The sequence below is a fragment of the Manacus vitellinus genome, unplaced genomic scaffold, assembly GCF_001715985.3.
Source record: "Manacus vitellinus isolate BGI_N305 unplaced genomic scaffold, ASM171598v3 scaffold_22_pilon, whole genome shotgun sequence".
Lineage (NCBI taxonomy): Eukaryota > Metazoa > Chordata > Aves > Passeriformes > Pipridae > Manacus > Manacus vitellinus.
The window spans coordinates 7,862,071-7,880,186 of record NW_021939632.1 but is presented as its reverse complement, the minus strand read 5'-3'; the positions used below and the strand labels follow the sequence as shown (position 1 = coordinate 7,880,186).

At 36.8% G+C, this 18,116-nt stretch overlaps 1 protein-coding gene across 3 annotated transcripts in view; it reads right to left on the bottom strand.

Annotated features, from left to right (window-relative positions):
- Positions 1–2,350: 2,350 nt before the first annotated feature.
- Positions 2,351–18,116, bottom strand: part of XRCC5 (X-ray repair cross complementing 5) — a 50,314-nt gene continuing 34,548 nt past the window's right edge. For all 3 annotated transcript variants that reach the window (XM_018072673.2, XM_018072675.2, XM_018072674.2), the window contains 5 exons: positions 12,187–12,296; positions 11,579–11,675; positions 9,532–9,599; positions 4,562–4,633; positions 2,351–3,784 (listed from right to left, as the gene is read on the bottom strand). In XM_018072673.2, the coding sequence (XP_017928162.2) occupies positions 3,770–3,784; positions 4,562–4,633; positions 9,532–9,599; positions 11,579–11,675; positions 12,187–12,296 (362 nt within the window). In that variant the 3' untranslated portion in view covers positions 2,351–3,769. The remainder of the gene's footprint in view (positions 3,785–4,561; positions 4,634–9,531; positions 9,600–11,578; positions 11,676–12,186; positions 12,297–18,116) is intronic.

Below are 18,116 nucleotides of genomic sequence, written 5' to 3'. Positions count from 1 at the left end.
TCATCCCTTTTGATAGAGCCACAGGCCCCTTACAAACAACATGCAGCAAACCCAACCAGCTTAGCTATGCATATGGTCCCTGCAAGGGAAGGTGTCCTCAAGTTTTCCATGTTTGCTAGCCATCAAAAGTGCATTCAGATCAGGGCCTTCTGTGCTGCTCTGCTTGGGACCTAAGAAAAAAAATTTCTCCCTGCCACCCCCTCCTTTTTTAGTAAGTAAAGGGTCCCTAAACATTCTGATACAGCTCCTGTAACTCTTGTGAAAAGTCACAGAGTACAGGGGGCTATTTCTTCACATTGTGGATGCACTGACTCCATGGGGAGAGAACCTTTATCATTTGACTACTTGCATTAGCAAGCTGGAGAAGGAATTCTCATACATCCAGCCATGTAAAACTCCAATAATCAGGTATTAACAGCTCTTTTACCTTCCTTTACCTAGCATTATGTCTGATCCACATGCTTCAGGCAAAAATATCTGCACCACAGTTGGTCTCCTCAGGGGCTTGTTCTCCCTTTATGCATTGTCTCAGACAGCAGATAGAAAATGTTTCTAGTTATACCCTCCACTAGAGGTATTTCTGTTTTCTGTTAATATCTTGAAAGCTGCAAGATTCACTCCCTTCTGGAGGAAAAGAAAATGACAGTTATTACTGCCTATTATTGCACATTAAAATAGGAAGAAAGGATGAGACAGTTGGAACTCAGTAAGATTGTGAAGAAAAACAATCCTTTTGTTTGATACATTTAAAGCAACAGTAAATACATTTCTATGGTCAACCTACTAATTCCATCATAGACTTCCCAAAGTCTCACAGGAGTGCATACACTTGACTTGATGCATACAGAGGGGTCCTAAAAATTAGTACACCAGTAAATATATATATGAGTTTGAGTACTTTTTAGTGGTGTGAAATAATTCATTATTTGGTAACAGCAAGAAGTACTGTGAGTTGCTGGTAAAAGAGGTTGTTTTGATGGTCAGCAGTTGAGACTTGTATTGGTGAGGCATCAAAAAGCTCAGAATTCATTTTACTATGTCTTAGTCATGCTGGCTTTGCAAAGTTATTGGGAAGAAGCAGCAGATTAACTTCTGTCCAACCTGAGTCACTGAAGTACAATAAGTATGGCCAGAGAAAGTCAGATGAGTGAAGGTTCCATTACAAGGCACTCAGCTCACAGATGCACTAAGGTTATGCCTCGTCCATAAAAACTAGAAGAAGGGACAGCTTTTCTAGTTCCTGTTTAGTTATTTTATTTTCGTAAATGCAAGCACTATTCCAAAACACTATAAGGGGGAGGTTAGAGTGGGATAATAACCTTTCCACTTAATCAAAACCTGCTGCATGGAAAAATATGATTAAACTTTAAGCTAAGCTATGTTCAAATGTTTTCCAAGTAATTTTCTTGTATAGCAAAAACTATCTCTGCCTCTATTCTAAATTTTTATGCAGAGTTCAATGTGTTTTTTCATCCTTTGGAAAATGGAATAGAGGCTAAAAATCACAGCCTTGTCTTTTTTAATGTATCTGTTTTAGTTCTCCATATTAGATTATGACAGTATCACAAAAGAAAACTATTCTGGTTTCCTTTATTTTCTTTAGTATGTGTAATCCATTCCTCTAAAACTTTCAGGTTCAGTAATTGCAAGAAAAGAAGAGTCCAAGCTGGTGCAGAACTTCTCCCAAAGCTGCCTTCAAAACAGTGCACATAAATCCTATATATATAAACACCACTACCCAGAAAGACAAGTCACCTCTTGCAGAAAATGCTGCCTTCATTTACCAGCACCTTTACGTGGTGGAGGCTTATAGAGAGAACTGTTCTTTTCTGTGCAGGAGTTCTTCAAAGCATTTAGAAACACAAGTGTGGGTGGGCCTCCAGTCCCCTGCTAGTACTAGGAACATATTGCTTTTTAAATAATCTTTGTAACCTGCATCTTAAAAGAGGGACAAGAAAACTCAGAGGTTTTCCACATCTGATATTCTTAAGTGCTGCCCCGCACTGCACTCCATTACTGTCCTGGTAGCAAGAGAAGAAGAATGAAGACAGAAGGGAAAAGGAAACAAAGCTGAAGGTTTGATTTGAAAAGTAATTCTATCTCATCTGAGGTCTTTACCAGGATTTTCTCGTCATCTCTACAATATGGTAAAAATTATTTTATTGGGTTGTTGTGAAATTTAGAGTTTGTAAAGAATAGCATAAGTAATTACACTCTGCTTCTGTAGAGGAATTTTGATATTCTGTGTTCGTATTGTAGGCCCAGGAAAGGGGCTTTAGATTGTTTCTCTTAGGTACTGCATTGCTGGTCACCTGATTTTAGCAAACACAGTTCTGAAGACGACAAAAAACAATTTTTAAAATATTTTTATTAAACAAACAAACAAACAAAAATGAAGTGTAAAAAAAACCCCAAACAAACCAGTCCATGCTGTACTCCATAAATTGGCCTTAAAAGACAATCAAAACACTGATCAAATATTTCTTATTTACAGTTGAGAAATATAAAATGCTATAAAGATCTGCAAAGATCACTAACTCCCAGCCATCTGCATTTGAGAAACCCTTTCAATGAACTCACCTGGGACAGGATGCAAGAGAGGGGAGAGCAGGCTGCTGTCAAGGGAAGTAGGGGCAAAAAGCAACTGCTGTTTCCCACAGGGGAGCTGTTGGTCAGTATGAAGTGCAGATATTCCACAACATTTTGGAATTACAGATCATGATTTTTTTCTTTTTTATGATCTTAATACTGTTTTTTACACTATGTTTATACATTTATCATAATGGAATTAATCTGGTTGTAACAAACCAGCCTGTGTGAAGGTGTCATTACTGTCTCTCTCATCTGTAATCAAATTTGAGTATCTCTTTCTAAGCAGTATTTGACCACTTTGGATTGCTCTCCTGGTTCCCAGTGTTAACTATTATCAGTTATCTGTCACAGGTGTCAGTGCACAGTTAGTACCAGGTGTATCTGCAGTAACTGTACTACTTAGAAGTCTAAACAAATCAAAAATCCCAGCACATGAAACAGGAAAAAGTATAACAGAAAGGGACAGACTTAGAGTTGCTGTTGAGCTGACAGAATAGAGAACCTGTAATATAGAGATGACCATAATTACTGATTTGGGTACAGTGTGGCAAAATCAGCACACGTGGCTCTGCTGTGTGCTTTAGATTCTGTTGTGCATTTCAAACTATTACTTTGTGAGTCCCTGGCCTAGAATTTCCTCCTGTTCCCCCCCCCCAGTTTGTTTTTTGTTCGTTTGTTTTTGTTTTGGGTTGGTTGGGGTTTCTTTAAAAGCATGAAAATAGTGGCTTTTTCCTTTCTGTAACCATAATGCTAAGGGGTTACCTCCACTAAAGATTCAGTATGACCTGGTAACCTCACTGTGACATTTCTGTCTTCCTTCCCAGGCAATGTAACAAGAATTTCAGGCACCAGAGCAGATTCTCATTAAATTTAGTAGTGTTTAGCTGAAAGCAATACCAAGGACAAGCTAGATTCAGTGTTCTTAAAAAAAAAAAAAAAAAAAAAAGATGCCTTAAAGCTATTATTACTTCCCAAACACTTCATTTCAGTCTTCTTTTCTAGTTTTGAAAAGTCAGATGATATTTATACCAGCTGGAAGTGTTTCTGGGATTTCTGCTCTCATTTGAGAAAATAAAGATGGATGTACTGTCTTCTCGTTAGCTTCTTTTTTTGTGCCCCATCTCACAGGGAGATCTCTTCCAAAACTTTGGTTGTATAGTCACCATATATTACCCAGTCACATCATGTCCAACTGCAAACAGAAGAAACAGATTTGAAGGGAGCAGCAATGTGTCTTACATGTGTTTAGCACTTAGAATACACAGCAAATTTGGAAATCCTTATCATGTAACATAAATGGATTGTACAGAGCTTATTACTAAGTTTCTATAAAGTACAAAAGCAAACTTAAAAATTTCATCTTCCTATAAACATATGTACAATTTATAAATTTTAAAAAGTACAATCTAAAAGTAGAAATCTGTCTGTTATTGAAGCTTCTTTAAAACCATCTACACCATCAGCTTAAGCCTTGGAGTCAGACTTGTAATGACTCAGTCTGTAAAAGATGGCTAAAATATTTATTAAAAACCCTCTTGAAATTCTTGAATTTCAGCAAGTCTATATAGAGAAGTTTAATTGAGAAGATTAAAACATCTTTTCTTAAACAATTTTAGTTTTCAACCCATACAAATAGCTGATCAAGAAATACAAGCTTTGTTAAATGCTATTATAGTAAATTATAACAATCCACCATCAAATGAGCAGCCTCACTGGCTGTTTTGAAACACACTAGAGGACACATTTTGCCTATGTAAACACCTATGTTATGTAGTAACATACTATTTGCCATCATGAAATTACACACCTGGTTAACTTTTACGATAGCAAATAAGTAATTTCATGTGGCTCTTTTCTGACTCAATTCCTTTAGCGTTTTCTAAGCCTTTAAGAAGTACTCGTGCTCTCCCATTGCACCTTTCAGTTACAGTTGAACTCTAAAGCCACATCATATCTTTATGGTACTCACCAAATCATCAACATCACCACCTTCATCTGTGGGAGGCAGAGTTTCATTTTTACTTTCTTTCGGAGCCAAGAACTGAAAATACAAATGTATTTATGTGATACTGACAAAGCTGAGAGCATTTCAGGCTATTTTAACAGAATGTCTCCTCTCTGTATCAAAATAAATCCACCTGTAATTAAAAATCACAAAGAAAGTTTTTTCTGGTTTCCCCTCTCCAAAATCATCTTAAACTACAAGAAATTTCCTAAACTTGCTTTTTAAGGATTTTATGGTGAAATGTGTCAAAAACTAGACAAAAGGATATGGTTCTTCAGACAACATATGGTTAAGGCTGTATAACACCCTACAATAAGGATGCTGCAAATATTAGCCCCCCCTAGGCTCAGGGGGAGATGGGGAAACTTCACAGAAGAGAAATCATCTGAAATCTACTAAGTTCACAGAAACAACCTCAAGCATAAAAAGTTCTTGAGACATCAGTGGCTGGAGCCTGGGATTGTACACTTTCCCCTACCCATCTGTTTTTGTCCACTGTCAAATACGGGATTCTGGGTTAGACAAAATTTTGTCCCCTACCATTTGGCCATGTTTATGTTCTTAAAAAAATATAATTTTTAAAAGTAATATTGTATGTAGCTACAAAACACTCAAGGATAACAAACTGGTCCCCACTGATATAAATACATACATGAGCTGACCAATGACTTAAGATATTTCCTGTGTACAACATTGTAGTTCTGTGTAGAGCACAGAACTAGTTCTGTGTAGAAGTTTCCCCGCTTAATTCAATTAACATTTAACAAATGAACAAAGACATGAATTAAAAAAAAAACAAAACACCCTCAAACATGCAAGATGGTTAGAATGCCAGTCTTTAAAATTAGAAAATTCATTACGTAAAATTGTATTGCTGTAGCTGCTGATACAACTCACCATATGCCCTTCACTTAAAGCATGACATTCATAAACAGAACAAAAAGGTATGTTGCTCAGACACTACAACAACTGAAATCAAACATATAGACAATACCTGGAGTACTGCTGCCTCTGAATTATTTTTCCCTCAGCCTAAAATAAAAAAATTAGCTAGAATGGTAGAAAAAAATACCAATACTTGACTCCTACTTAAAAAAGCATCCAGTTGTCTACAAGTTTTAGTTACAATCTTTTTATCAATATCCTTAATATAAAATAATTTTTTTTCCTTATTAAAATACACCAGAACAAACATACAGAGCCAGGAACAACCCTGCCCAGGATAAAAGACAGATGCAAAGCAGAGGAGGTAGAAAAGCCACATTCCGTGACTTTGAGTTCCATCATCCTTAAGAAACAACCTCACTGTAGGTCTAGGTGATGAAAGAGAACAGCTAATTAGAAAATAACCACATTAAACAGGCTACAAATACCCTGCTTAATGTAACTCTTTCATGCAAACAGATGGTTTCTGAAAGCAAACTGCTGTTCAGCTGAGGACCTGAACTGTAACAGCCATGGAGCTTGTGTAAGAGGCCATGGGATACCTACCAGCACCACCAACCTCTGAGACAATATACCTGTACCGTGAAAAGCTTAAATGCTATTTTAAACAAATAAAATATTCTGATCCTTCTCTAGAGGACTCGTGACAGCTTCAGAAACGGGATAAAATACTGTGACATTACCCACTGCATCCCACCTGTGGGAAAGAACCAGATATCATATGCACTAGGATGAAAAGCAAATACATTACATTTGGTTAACACCAAAGACAGAGGATGTAGACAACCTCTGCCTAGTTGTCTCAGAAGCCAAAGGTCAGACCTTTCCTACATCCTAAAGAACAACATCCAAGAGGAATGTAGAAAGCTCACTCCACAGACAACACACGTGCGGAGTTCAACTTATCATAGAGATTTTGTAGCTGAAAAAAGAGAATGTGACAAGGACAGAAGGAATTAGAATTTCAAGATGCTGTATGTCTGTGTATCTTTTTTGTTGGAAGAGTTCTTAATCTACTAATCTAGTAGTAATATAAAGCACATACTATGAAACTAAAAGCTAATGACACTGTCAGCTCTCGAAGGTTTTTTGTGCCAGATCAAATTTCATTTTTACACACTTAATTAAGAGTCAAATGGCATTTCTGAAAGCAGCACATTTTTCAAAGTTTTCAAAATTAGTTTTCTCACACTAAATTAGGTAAAGAAAGCTAAAAGCTAGAGAAATGTATGATGAAGATTTGCAATAAATTGAAACCTGAAATTTCCATCAAATGCTGAATATTGAAAGTTGGGGTTTTTTTCCAAAAACCTATTTTACATTTATGCAAAAGGAAATTACATATAATAGCTGTGCTGAAATCCATTATCTTCCTCAATGCAACCAGAAAAAGCACTTGACATTTCTGCTCTTTTAACCTATCATCCTCATGCTCTAAAAAGAGTACCTCCACTATTGCAAAAAAAAAGCAAAACCAAACAAAACTATCTAAAATCATTTTCTCAGTGATTGGAAAACATGTATGGATAACCTACCTTGGTACAGATGAAAAAAGCAGTTTCTAAAATACAACCTTTTCCTGCTCATTAACTAATTCATGGAGAACCTACTTCTACCCACTTCTGGCTATTGCTACTTCAAGCAAAAAAGAAAAAGGAAACTTTTACATGTTACCTCTCTAATAAGCAGCCTTCCTTTCTCCTGCAGACAGCAACCCTATAAAACCTGAAATCTTAGAGCCTAAACAGTCCTGAAACTACTGTCAGGTAAGAACCAAGATGTAAGAGAAAAGGCTTTTGTGTCACATAAGACCACACTGACAGCCAACCTTGTGACCTACAGGTTTGCACATGACTTATTACAGAGGTGAAGAAAACTTGCCTCTTACCCTATTGAGGGATATTTGAAAAATCCAATATAATCTTTTAGTGAAGGATATCATCTTCAGTACAGAAAAAAAATAATTAACCACTTCTGCAATCTACTACAGACCTATGAAAATGCTGACTTTGTATCACACAGCAAACCTGTGACTGGGTTTAACTGGACCAAAGAGGACTAGATTTTAGACCAGCACCATAACCTCAAGATAAAATTTTCTATCCCTGCACATCTTCTTCCAAGATTATGCAGTCTTACAGTTTAAGTAAAAAGTCATATGAGCCCCTGATGGGGCAAATTAGCATTCTGGTTTTAGTTTGGACAATGTGTGGGGAGGTGGCTATCTAGTGAGTAAGTAGGACTGCCAGCTGCCTAGTTAGGAAAGAGATGCAACCCAATTACTCTGGAATTTAAGGTAAGTGCCATGTTAGAGAACTCTGCTGCAGCACTGATTTCTTGCATTCTCTCATTCCCCCAATTTAATGGGAACATATGGCTATTGTATGACCCTCAATCAATCACAAAATAGTTTCCTGTACTGCAACATGAGGCTGATTGTAGGATGATGGTAAACAGAAATGTTAATGTGAAGTCACTCTATAAATGCTTTGTTTCAGCTTAGTCTGGCAGCTGTAAATTAGTCCTTGGTACTTTATATTTTGTGTTGCATTCCTGTGCAGGCATAGTATTTTTTAGCTACCACAAGCTCACAGTTAGGACAACAGTATGCTGTAAGGTCTTGATGGTTAGTAGAGATTTCCTTACGGAACAGCTATTTCACAGAGCATTAGCATACTTTTTGAGTATCAGTGGTAGTTTCAGACTAGAAAGTAAAGTTCTCAAGAAGAACGTTGTCTTAAGAAGTTTCCAAGTAAATTCATAGCACTTGAAATAAATAAAAAACCCTGATACTCTTTAAAACCACCACTGGGGAAAAAAGTTGCTCTGTACATTTATGTCTAATGAAAAACAGCCATTAGGTCCTTCATGTCTAGAAAAATCATCATACTTTGTCATTTGTACCCTGCACACATGTTCAGCTTTCTGGACTCCTAGTCGGTTGGCTTTCCATTTTCATGACATTTCTGTGCCTTCTTCACCTTGAGGTAAACTGTTAGAGATGAAAAAAGCAGTTTCTAAAATACCACCTTTTTCCGCTCATTAACTAATTCATTGAGAACCTACTTCTACACACTTCTGGCTATTGCTAATGGAAGGCCTGAAAGCTGCAAAAATCAATGTGGCTTCTTTTATAAAAGCTACTTCTCTGCAAAATACTTAGTGATTTTAGCCACAGGTTTACCTTCAGGGGGTCTGTAATACAAGGACCTTCTTTCTCCTAAACTAGCAGCCTGATACAATAATCCCCATTTTACCCTCTCCACACAAATACAATTTTTGACAGCAGCTCTGAATTCTGCTTTATTCCAAACAGAAGGCAGCATTCTGCCTGTTAGAATTCAGTCATTTGTAACTGTGACATCCTTCATTCATCACTGCAGTTACTGAAGTGCTATGTATCTGTACGAATTATACCTGCAAGTACTCCAAAACTCTCATTTCCAAAAGGATCTAATATGATCACAAATAACACCAGCATCACCTATGTCATCCATCAATCACCAGGGCTGCATAAAGTGGAAAATATTGGTATCATTGCATATATTATGAAAACTAGCCATAACAACCTTAACGGATGGAGTTCCCAACAAGTTTAGACAATAAAAAGTATATGATTTTGGAGCTCGCGCTACCCGTGAGAAGACATTTCTTTCTGTGGAGTTTGAATAGTGATCTTATATGTGTAAACAGTATACTGCTGTTCCACTACACAGAGTTGCTGAAGTTTCTACTCTTTGTAGAGGATATTTTCAGATAATGTCAATACATGCTACTTTCTAAAGACCAATTAAAGTAAAACGTCATTATACATGCTAAAGAATTATTTTTGCTCTGAATTGGGGCAATTTCAATCATGTGGCAAAAGGACACTCTTATTCCTTCATACTGATCCTGTTTCATTCATCTAAAGGTTTATCCACGTATGAAAGTCTTCTATTCCACTGCAAGGTCTCTATACAAACAGATGCTTATTAAAAAAATGATACCTTTTGAGCCTCTTCGCTGGTCACTGAACTTTCCTGTGCTTCATCTTTACTGATCAAAGAAATTCTGTCTTAAAAATGAAAAAGATATATAAAAATATCATTAGAAGGCTTCCCAAAAATGCACCTAATGTTACAAATGAAAAACATGTTCCAAATTCCAACTTCTGAATGTGTCATCATTACCAGCCAAAAAAAAAAAATATTGCTCAAAGGAAAATGTGACTTGCATAAATGAGTCAACTATGATATAAACTATGATACAAAAATAAATTAATGAGCATATTCATAAGCTTGTGGAAGTATCCATTTAGGAAACTGCTAATATTATGACAATCAAACTAATGAGACACTGAAATCATAGATCACAGATGAAATGCTGAAAATCTATTAGAAATTACACTTTTAGTGATTCACAGCATGCTCTTAGGTCCTTAGAAGAAATTAACTCCTAGCATACAGACGCTTATGCCGTGATTACCTCGAGTCTTAACTACCAAAGTGCTGGTCCTGGCCCATCTGGCTCCTTGCTTGTGCCAGTACCTCCATCCTGTGCAGTGAACCCGCCCTCTCCCACTCCCCCCAGAAAATCTCCTCACCACTTGGCCACACAAATGCTTGTGCCTAATAAGCAGCTGTGGGTGTGAGAGCAAAGAACTGTAGATTCCTAAAGGTTCAGCAGCAGCACAAATGTAACACCCGTAGAACCCCATGGCAGTTCCATGAAACAAGTGAACTTGTCAAACAGACCTGCCTTCCTCTTGAGCTCCTAACTCATTAACTTATATCCATCCTCTTTTGGTGACTGCAGTCACTCATGACAAGGCCCAATGCGCACCACATTTGGTAGAAAAGAAGGGATGGGTCATGTGGCCAGATCAGGGAAAAGAGGACTTCTCCTCCTGGTAGCAGCAAGCAAAACACAATTTCAGCTGCTTACTGAGAGCAGTTGGATTATGCATAAAGCACCATGATTTCACCATGCTCTCAAAAAGATACCATATTTAATATGAAAATATCATGTCTCTTTGTCTGTGGGTTTTTTTCCCCTGAAAAATATACTCCAGGTCGTCAAAAACTTGGATTCGTACTACCTAAAAATTATTCCAGCATGGCTTTAAAAGATCTAAGTTTCCTGCTTTCAAAGTTTATTGGTTTCTTTTTTCTAATTTCTTCAGAGAAAGTCCCTTACAACACTACTGAATATAATATTCTTGTCAGTGTTGTCTTGTGCTGGTTTTTTTGCGTTACTAAACAAATTCCCATCCTCTATTTTGCAGAAGTTGGATGAAGCAGACATTACAGTGTGCCTGGAGTTTATCACTTTGAAAGGTACTATACAAAAGCACATCACTGCATTTTATAGCATGCACTCTTAAGAGTTACATCTGGGCATTTAACACATTTTCTTAGCATTGGCTCCAATTAAAAACATGAGTATGATGTAAAAGATTGTTTTTTTAGTCTACTGTGTTTCGTATTTGTGAAAATGCTCCTTTATTTATCACTTGTGTAGTCTCTGAATGTCTTTTAGAATGGCACTGCCTTGTATCTCCTGGTTTAATCAGGTAGGTGTCATATTACTACATGTTCTGTCTTTTAGGTTACTTAAATACATAATGATCAGTGACATATTTCAATGCTATCTATGACTTTTGTGAAGCTTAAATTGGAAGAATCTTTTTAGATCTTTGCTGCATGAGTTTCTTCCATTTATTCTGAAATTCAGCTGAAATTGTGTCTCCTTCTCCTTACCCCGTAACATTTAATTTGTCTCTCTTCTTCCACAATTAATCTACCATTGCAACAAGACTTGGCAAGGCATTATGAATATTGCTGATATGAAACTATTAGTGCAGAAAAGGAAGCTGCAACATGAAAGATTTTTTAGACATTTTTAAACAGGCTGCAGGAATGAACCATATCAAAATACTGCTGTGGGGTAATTTAAGCGTCCCACTGCTAACAAAGTTTTCCTCTTACATAACGGATAAATGGAAAATACAACTAGAAATTGGGGTTTTTTTGGTTTTTCTTAATGCCATCCTACCTTGTATCATGATCTCCCAGAAATCAGCTAAGGCTTTATCTTCCAGCTTTGATTTCAGGGCCCGCAGAAAGTCATTAAAGCACTGCACCTTGGACAGCTGAAAAAAAAAACCGCAATGGTAAACAAGAAATACTTAAACTACTAAGGAGCACTGCAAACTTAATTCTTCATGAGTCATCTAACACAGTGAACGCAAAAGTCACTACAGAATTTGGGTTTATCTCTATTAAAACTACAAGTTCTAAGGAAAGGTGAGCCACAAAAACTGCCTTTCAGAAAGCTAGAAAGAATTCCTTGTAAACAGCTTTATTGAAGAAGAAAATTGTAGGATTGCTTATTTTTCTTACACCAGCATCAGGTCATAGGCCTTCTGTTTTATGTTTAAAAGAAAATGAACAACAGCAAATAATACCAGAGAAGCCAGTCACCATTCCAGTAAGAATAAAAGCCTGCATAAAATGCAACTCTTTCTAAATTTTCAAACATACTTTAACCTAAAAATCAATTCTTTTTGCTGCAGCAATACATTATCAAGTTTCTAATGCAGCAAACAGGCCTATCATGACTTTAATTTGAAAGAGATAAGAGTATTCACATATTAACATTACCTTCATGGCCTCCTCTCTGAAAACTCTGATACAATCGATCCCTTTCATGTAGTACTGTGAACCTTTATTTTCCAGGAACTGATCAATGCGGTTTATCAACTGCTGACTCACTGGAAGACAAGGAGAAATAAATAAATAAATCAAAGGATGCACACTTTCAAGAAAAAAACCCCCACTTTTACATGTCTCTTTCTATTCCACATGCATCTAAATAGTTAATCATACCCACAATGCCTCAAGTTACACAAGTTGATTATTGTTATCTCAGCTACTGAGAATTACTTCAGACTCTCTGGAATAGCTAGATATACTAGGAAAAACCCCAAGCATGTCCAAGACAAAAGCGTTTTCCCTGAAAGCCAAGGAAAAAAGCGCTGGTCTCGCTTGTTTGATAAAAAGTAAAACCAGAACATTCAGGATCCTAAAGCTTAGGGAGATTATGTTCTACAACACCAGCATATACCCTAAACATCCTTTGAAATAGATGCATATTTCAATAAAAGCATTAAATTTACAAGGAAGGTGTAATAATGTCAAAACAACATCTGTAGGGTGATTGCAGTTAAAAGACTACCTTATTGTTATTGACATTAGAGTATAACTTGTCTCTGTACAGGTAGTTCAATGATTTTTTCATCAGGGTAACACTGTTTATCATTATAGAGATAAGTATTATAAACTGTGCCTGCGTGACAGAAAGAAGCAGAGGTAAACAGTGAGACCTGTACCAAAAAGAAGGAGAACACCAGTTTTATCCTTATGTTCAGCTCCTAAAAGGTAAATAGCTGTAAACCACTGCAAACAAGACAAGTAAAAATGTCACTCAAGAGCTCTGCAAGCCCTACTAATTTCTACTGGATTTTATTACTTTACTTCACATTTAATTACAAATGAGGAACTGTCCAATTTTACCCTCTGGCAGACACCTCAGCCTGGGAAAAGATAAATGTGAGGAGGATACAACAGTGATCTATAAACTCAGAAACATACTGAAAAAGATGAATAGGGAGTTGATAGTTCCCTGCCTCTCTCAAAACAAGAGCCAAGAGTTGGGTTAAGAACTAAAAAAAAAAAAAAAAAATACCTCTTTAAACATAAACCAGTTAACCCCCTTCACCACAGGCTGCTGTCAGATGCTTGAGGTTTTAACAGCTTAAAAAACGTTTGAACAAGTTCTTATAATTCTTAAAAGAGGATCTCTATCAATGGAGATTAACAGTGATGTTGCCATTGAGGAAGAAAATTCAGGACAGCATTCTGAACAAGTCACAGCATCTGCCTGTCCTGTGCTCGTACTATTAAAAACCAATTACTGGATTAGCAGAACCTTTTGCCTGACCTACAGCCCTTCCTATGTCCAGATGTTATGGGCACAGTTGTCACTGCAAGTCTTTCAGCTAAGGACACATCGACAGAGAAAATCATCTGCCAGAGTGGTGGAAGAGAAGGAGAACTAAACACATGGAGACATTGTTTAAGTACTGTATTCCACTCTGCTCACTGTGAGCATACACAGCACAGGTTGTTATATTATTTTCTATAAAATGCCCAATTGAACTGAATCTGAAGGACAGTATCTCTGAAAAGAGCAAAACAAGGCATGTTTGATATTCTCCCACTAGTTTTTGACAATTTTTAGAAAAGGAGGCTGAAATGGTTCTGCTCAACAACAGCTATAGCACAAGAAAGTGTGTTGAAGTGCCTACTGCGCCAGAGGTGATCAGCTCACTCTCTATTTATTTCACCAGTAGCTGACAAACTAAATTGAAGCCTCACTACTTAAGCTCCCCAAGTTAAGTCAGTCCATTTTTTTCATGGTTAATGATTTTCTCATTAAATGTTCTAATTTCTTATGAATTGCACTAATAAAAGCAAGTCCTGCTGGTGTTTTCAGTGGTGATGGTGGTTTTTTAAACACTGCCTTTTCATTGATGTGTTAAATTAAAACCCCAGGCACTATGAGGGTGCAGTAGAAGTCCTTATTGTCAGAATGATTCCAGCACATACTGTTTGAAATTATCAGACACTCTACTACTTCTTTTGCATTTATTTTTTTTAAATCCCTTTCCATTTGAATGCCCTGGCAGCCATCAGAAGAAAAGACGTCTTCTTGCTACTGACTGTGAGCCGCCTCCTTTTGAAATTTGTTGTAAGGAACCAGAGGAAACCTACAGTGTTTTACTAGGCATTGAAATACCATAATATATGCAGCAAACAGGTTACATGGCAACAGTATTTTAAGTCAGATTCCTCTAACATCTTGAAACAGCTTGGCTGTTTCAAGCTTGGCTAAAGCTGGTTCTGTCCATTGGTCTCCCTTAAATGACAGGCCAATGAATCTAGAATACAGAAAATTCCTGTGTTCTGGTTAGACTACCAAATTATTTCAAGGGGCCAAAGACAATACCAGAGACAGTAGATAAGGATTATAACTGGAAATTTTCGAAGTGGACTCTGTTCCTTTACACTTCTAGGTCTGAGAAGTTTGTTGATTTCCTGCTGTCTTTTCATTAGTCTGAATCTTTGGGTCTGGGTGCTGCAAAAAATAGATGTCCCTGTTTTTGGAGCAAGGCATATTCTGCATAAAGATGTCTTTTCAACTAAGCTGTGATAAGCATTAACTCTGATGCGTCCCAGACAAATTTCAGGCATTGAAGTTTTGAAGAGTAGGTCCTTGAGTTACAAACTGATAGCCTATTCAGGCCACTGCTGTATAATTATAACTTCTTTTCCTTCCCCCCCAACTTACTTCATTCCACACACATATTTAAGGAAGTGAACTAACAGACTTCTACATTTTGCATTAACAGGAATTCCAGCACTCTTAATAACCACCACATTCTGTAGAACATCCCAAGAAATTTTAATCTCCTGTTTCCTCCTTCTACCTTGCCTGACTGGTTAGATAACAAATGTAGCTATTAAAGGTTGAAGAATGGCAGGAAAAAAAAAAATCATAGAAGATCTTTTAGTTCTAACAGAATTTAATCCCTTCCCCGCTGGCATTCAGATACATTTGCTACTCTAAAATACATTCAGTAGTGCTGTCATTTCTTGTGAAATATGTCATGAACAATTATATTCACTTGTTATCTCTGAACAGTTATAGTACAAAAGTGTAGTTATATTTTCATGTTTTTTCAGTTTAGTTCTTGGTCTTGATTACTATGCCAACCAGATGACACAATAATAATAGACAAAACTGTCTATTATTACAGTCCAAGTTCAATTCCTTGGGGATTTTTTTCCCCCCCTACAAAAATAGATTAGGTTAAGAAAACAGTTCTTCCTTAGACAAAAGTCTCCTGTTGTTGTCAATCATTTGATTTATCTGCTGGTTGGTGGTAATGATTTGTATTCAGGGACAGGGCTTAAACTAAGAATCACTGACAAATCAGTTAAAACATCTGATAATTTTAAAACACCGCTCTATAAGTATCACCTTTTTATAATTGAAAAGAAGAAAAATTCTGAACTGAAAACTGTCCTAATTTTTGAGGACTTCCTTCATCTTTAAGCCAAGAAATATGAATTTTAACATTAAGACCTGTTGAACTACTCCAATATCCTATGAGATGCTGTTCAATTTTGAAATGATCTCTCTAAATAGCCTGTGGGTATGGATCATAATGATTTAAGCTGGATGTCTGAAGGACATATGACCCCAATTCCCACTCAAAACAGGTTGCTGTGGATCAGGTGGCTCAGTGCTCCACAGACTTAAGCTCTGCATAGCTCCAAAGATGGAGAGTCTCCAAGTTCTCTGGGCCCCTCTTTCTTTGTTTGAGTACCATCATTGTGATCTTTATTATCTTTTCCCCATAACATCTAATTCAAATTCTGTTTGTTGCAACTCAGAGCTTTGAGTCTCACCCAATTGCTGTGCCCTTCAAAGTCGAATCTAGCTTCATTTTCTCTGTGAAGCAGATACACGGAAAACTTCAAAGTGATTCTATATACTCAAGTATTTGGTTTGCAAATACTCTTCTGATGACTGAATCATTTTCAAACCAGTCTGGCCTACCTAGCAATAGAGTATGAATAGTCTCGGAAACACACAAAAACATCCAGTAAGAAAAAATGCAGACAAACTGCAAAAACATGCCAGCAAAAAATGAAATTAAATATTAGCTTTTCTAAAAACTAACTTAGGTCCAGAAAGGTAATTAACTATACCTATTTCTACAGAAAATCTTGCAATAAAGTATCATCTTTGTTCTCCTGCAATTACTGACCCCTTTAACTATATTTTTCTAGAAGTGCCTAGGAGTAAAAACATTAACAAAATTTCTATAAATATAAAAATGAGAGTTTGGTACAGTTTGTCTCTGGACATTTTTCCTTATGTCCATAAACTGTTGAGTTGTCACTGCAGATTTCTCTCCCTGCTGACAATCAGTAAAATAAATGAAAAAAAAAGCTTTTCAACTGCAGGACTTCTGGCATCATGTTCTCAGACAGGAGTCCTGTAAGATGCAATGAAATCTGGCCTATAAACTCACACAAATCAAAGGAAACACTATGCATGTGTCAATATCTTTTTTTTACTCCCCTGATCCTTCTTCTACAAAAGCCTATGAAAATACAACCCACCACATCAGACACAATCTGCTCTCCAGAGATGCAGACATGGATGGAAACATCTAAATAGTCCAACAGGATGAACTGGTAGTCATGTGGCTACTCCTTTGGCATTAAAAAGACGACAATCACTCACAGCATTTGAGAATCCTCTCTGCAGCCACAGCAATGAAGGAACTCATTGTACATCCTCGGGAGCAATGATTAGATTCTACTCAGGTAAACTAATCTATTTTATGTGCATTCTTTGACAAAAACATCAAGACATCTCTTTGTGATGACTGTGTACTTGTAACCTGCTCAAAATAAGACCTGCATAAAATGACATCTCTCTGGCCCTGAATGCAAATATGAAAGTAAAGATATCTACAGGGGAACACAATTCTAGTTACATGAACATCAACATTAACCACTAAGTGACACCATATAACACAACTCATCATGTAACCCTTAAGTAGGTCCCTACTGTAATAAACTACAGTTGTCAGTTAAAACCAAAGTCAATTACTGTTTCAGGAATTGAGCTGCCAGTCTCAGAAAACCTATCCCTAAGATCCTTAACAATTTAAAAATCTTTGATTTTCTAAAAATATGCAGGTACATATTAGTGGCCCAGTTCTAACTAACACTGAATGCATCATTTCTCCTGCTCTGGTCTGCTGTGGGACACAGCATCAGGCATGGACCAACTTGCACTTAGGCTTCTCCTGGGAATGGCACAAATCCTGACCATCAAATCCCAGTGAGGGCATGGTGGAAATGTATTGGTACTCGTTTTTTGACGATAAATACACCATCAGGACTTCCTACAAACTGTTTAAAAAGAAAAAAAAATCCCCTTGGCATCCTCTGGTACTGCTAACTTTACAGTTTTGGTGAGAGACTTGCTGTGGACTGAAAAGGATGTGTGCCATTAACCTGTTTACATAACCAGAGTGCAATACACCAAGCCATTAAAAACATCCCTGCAATGTTTTATGTATTGAGCTACCTAAAAGGCCCTAAAGCATAAAAAGGATTAGCCAAAAGAAAGAGATAATATGCAGAACATGTTTTTATTTATAGTGGCTCCTATCTGTCCTTTAAATAGGTGACTGCATTACATTCTGTTCAACTACATCTTATCATTATAGAGCAGATCACACAGAATAAAAGTAAATTGCTCAGAATTTCAGAACCTTCCAAACATGTACTGCAGTTATCTATCTTGCCCAGCTACCAAGTGAACATATTTAAGCACTCTTTAGTTAAGCCATCTCCAAGGGTAATCACTATACTCATTTCTGCCTTAAAGCTTTCCTACATGATAAAACTTATTACTGTAATGAAGTAGTCAACTGTTTCACAGT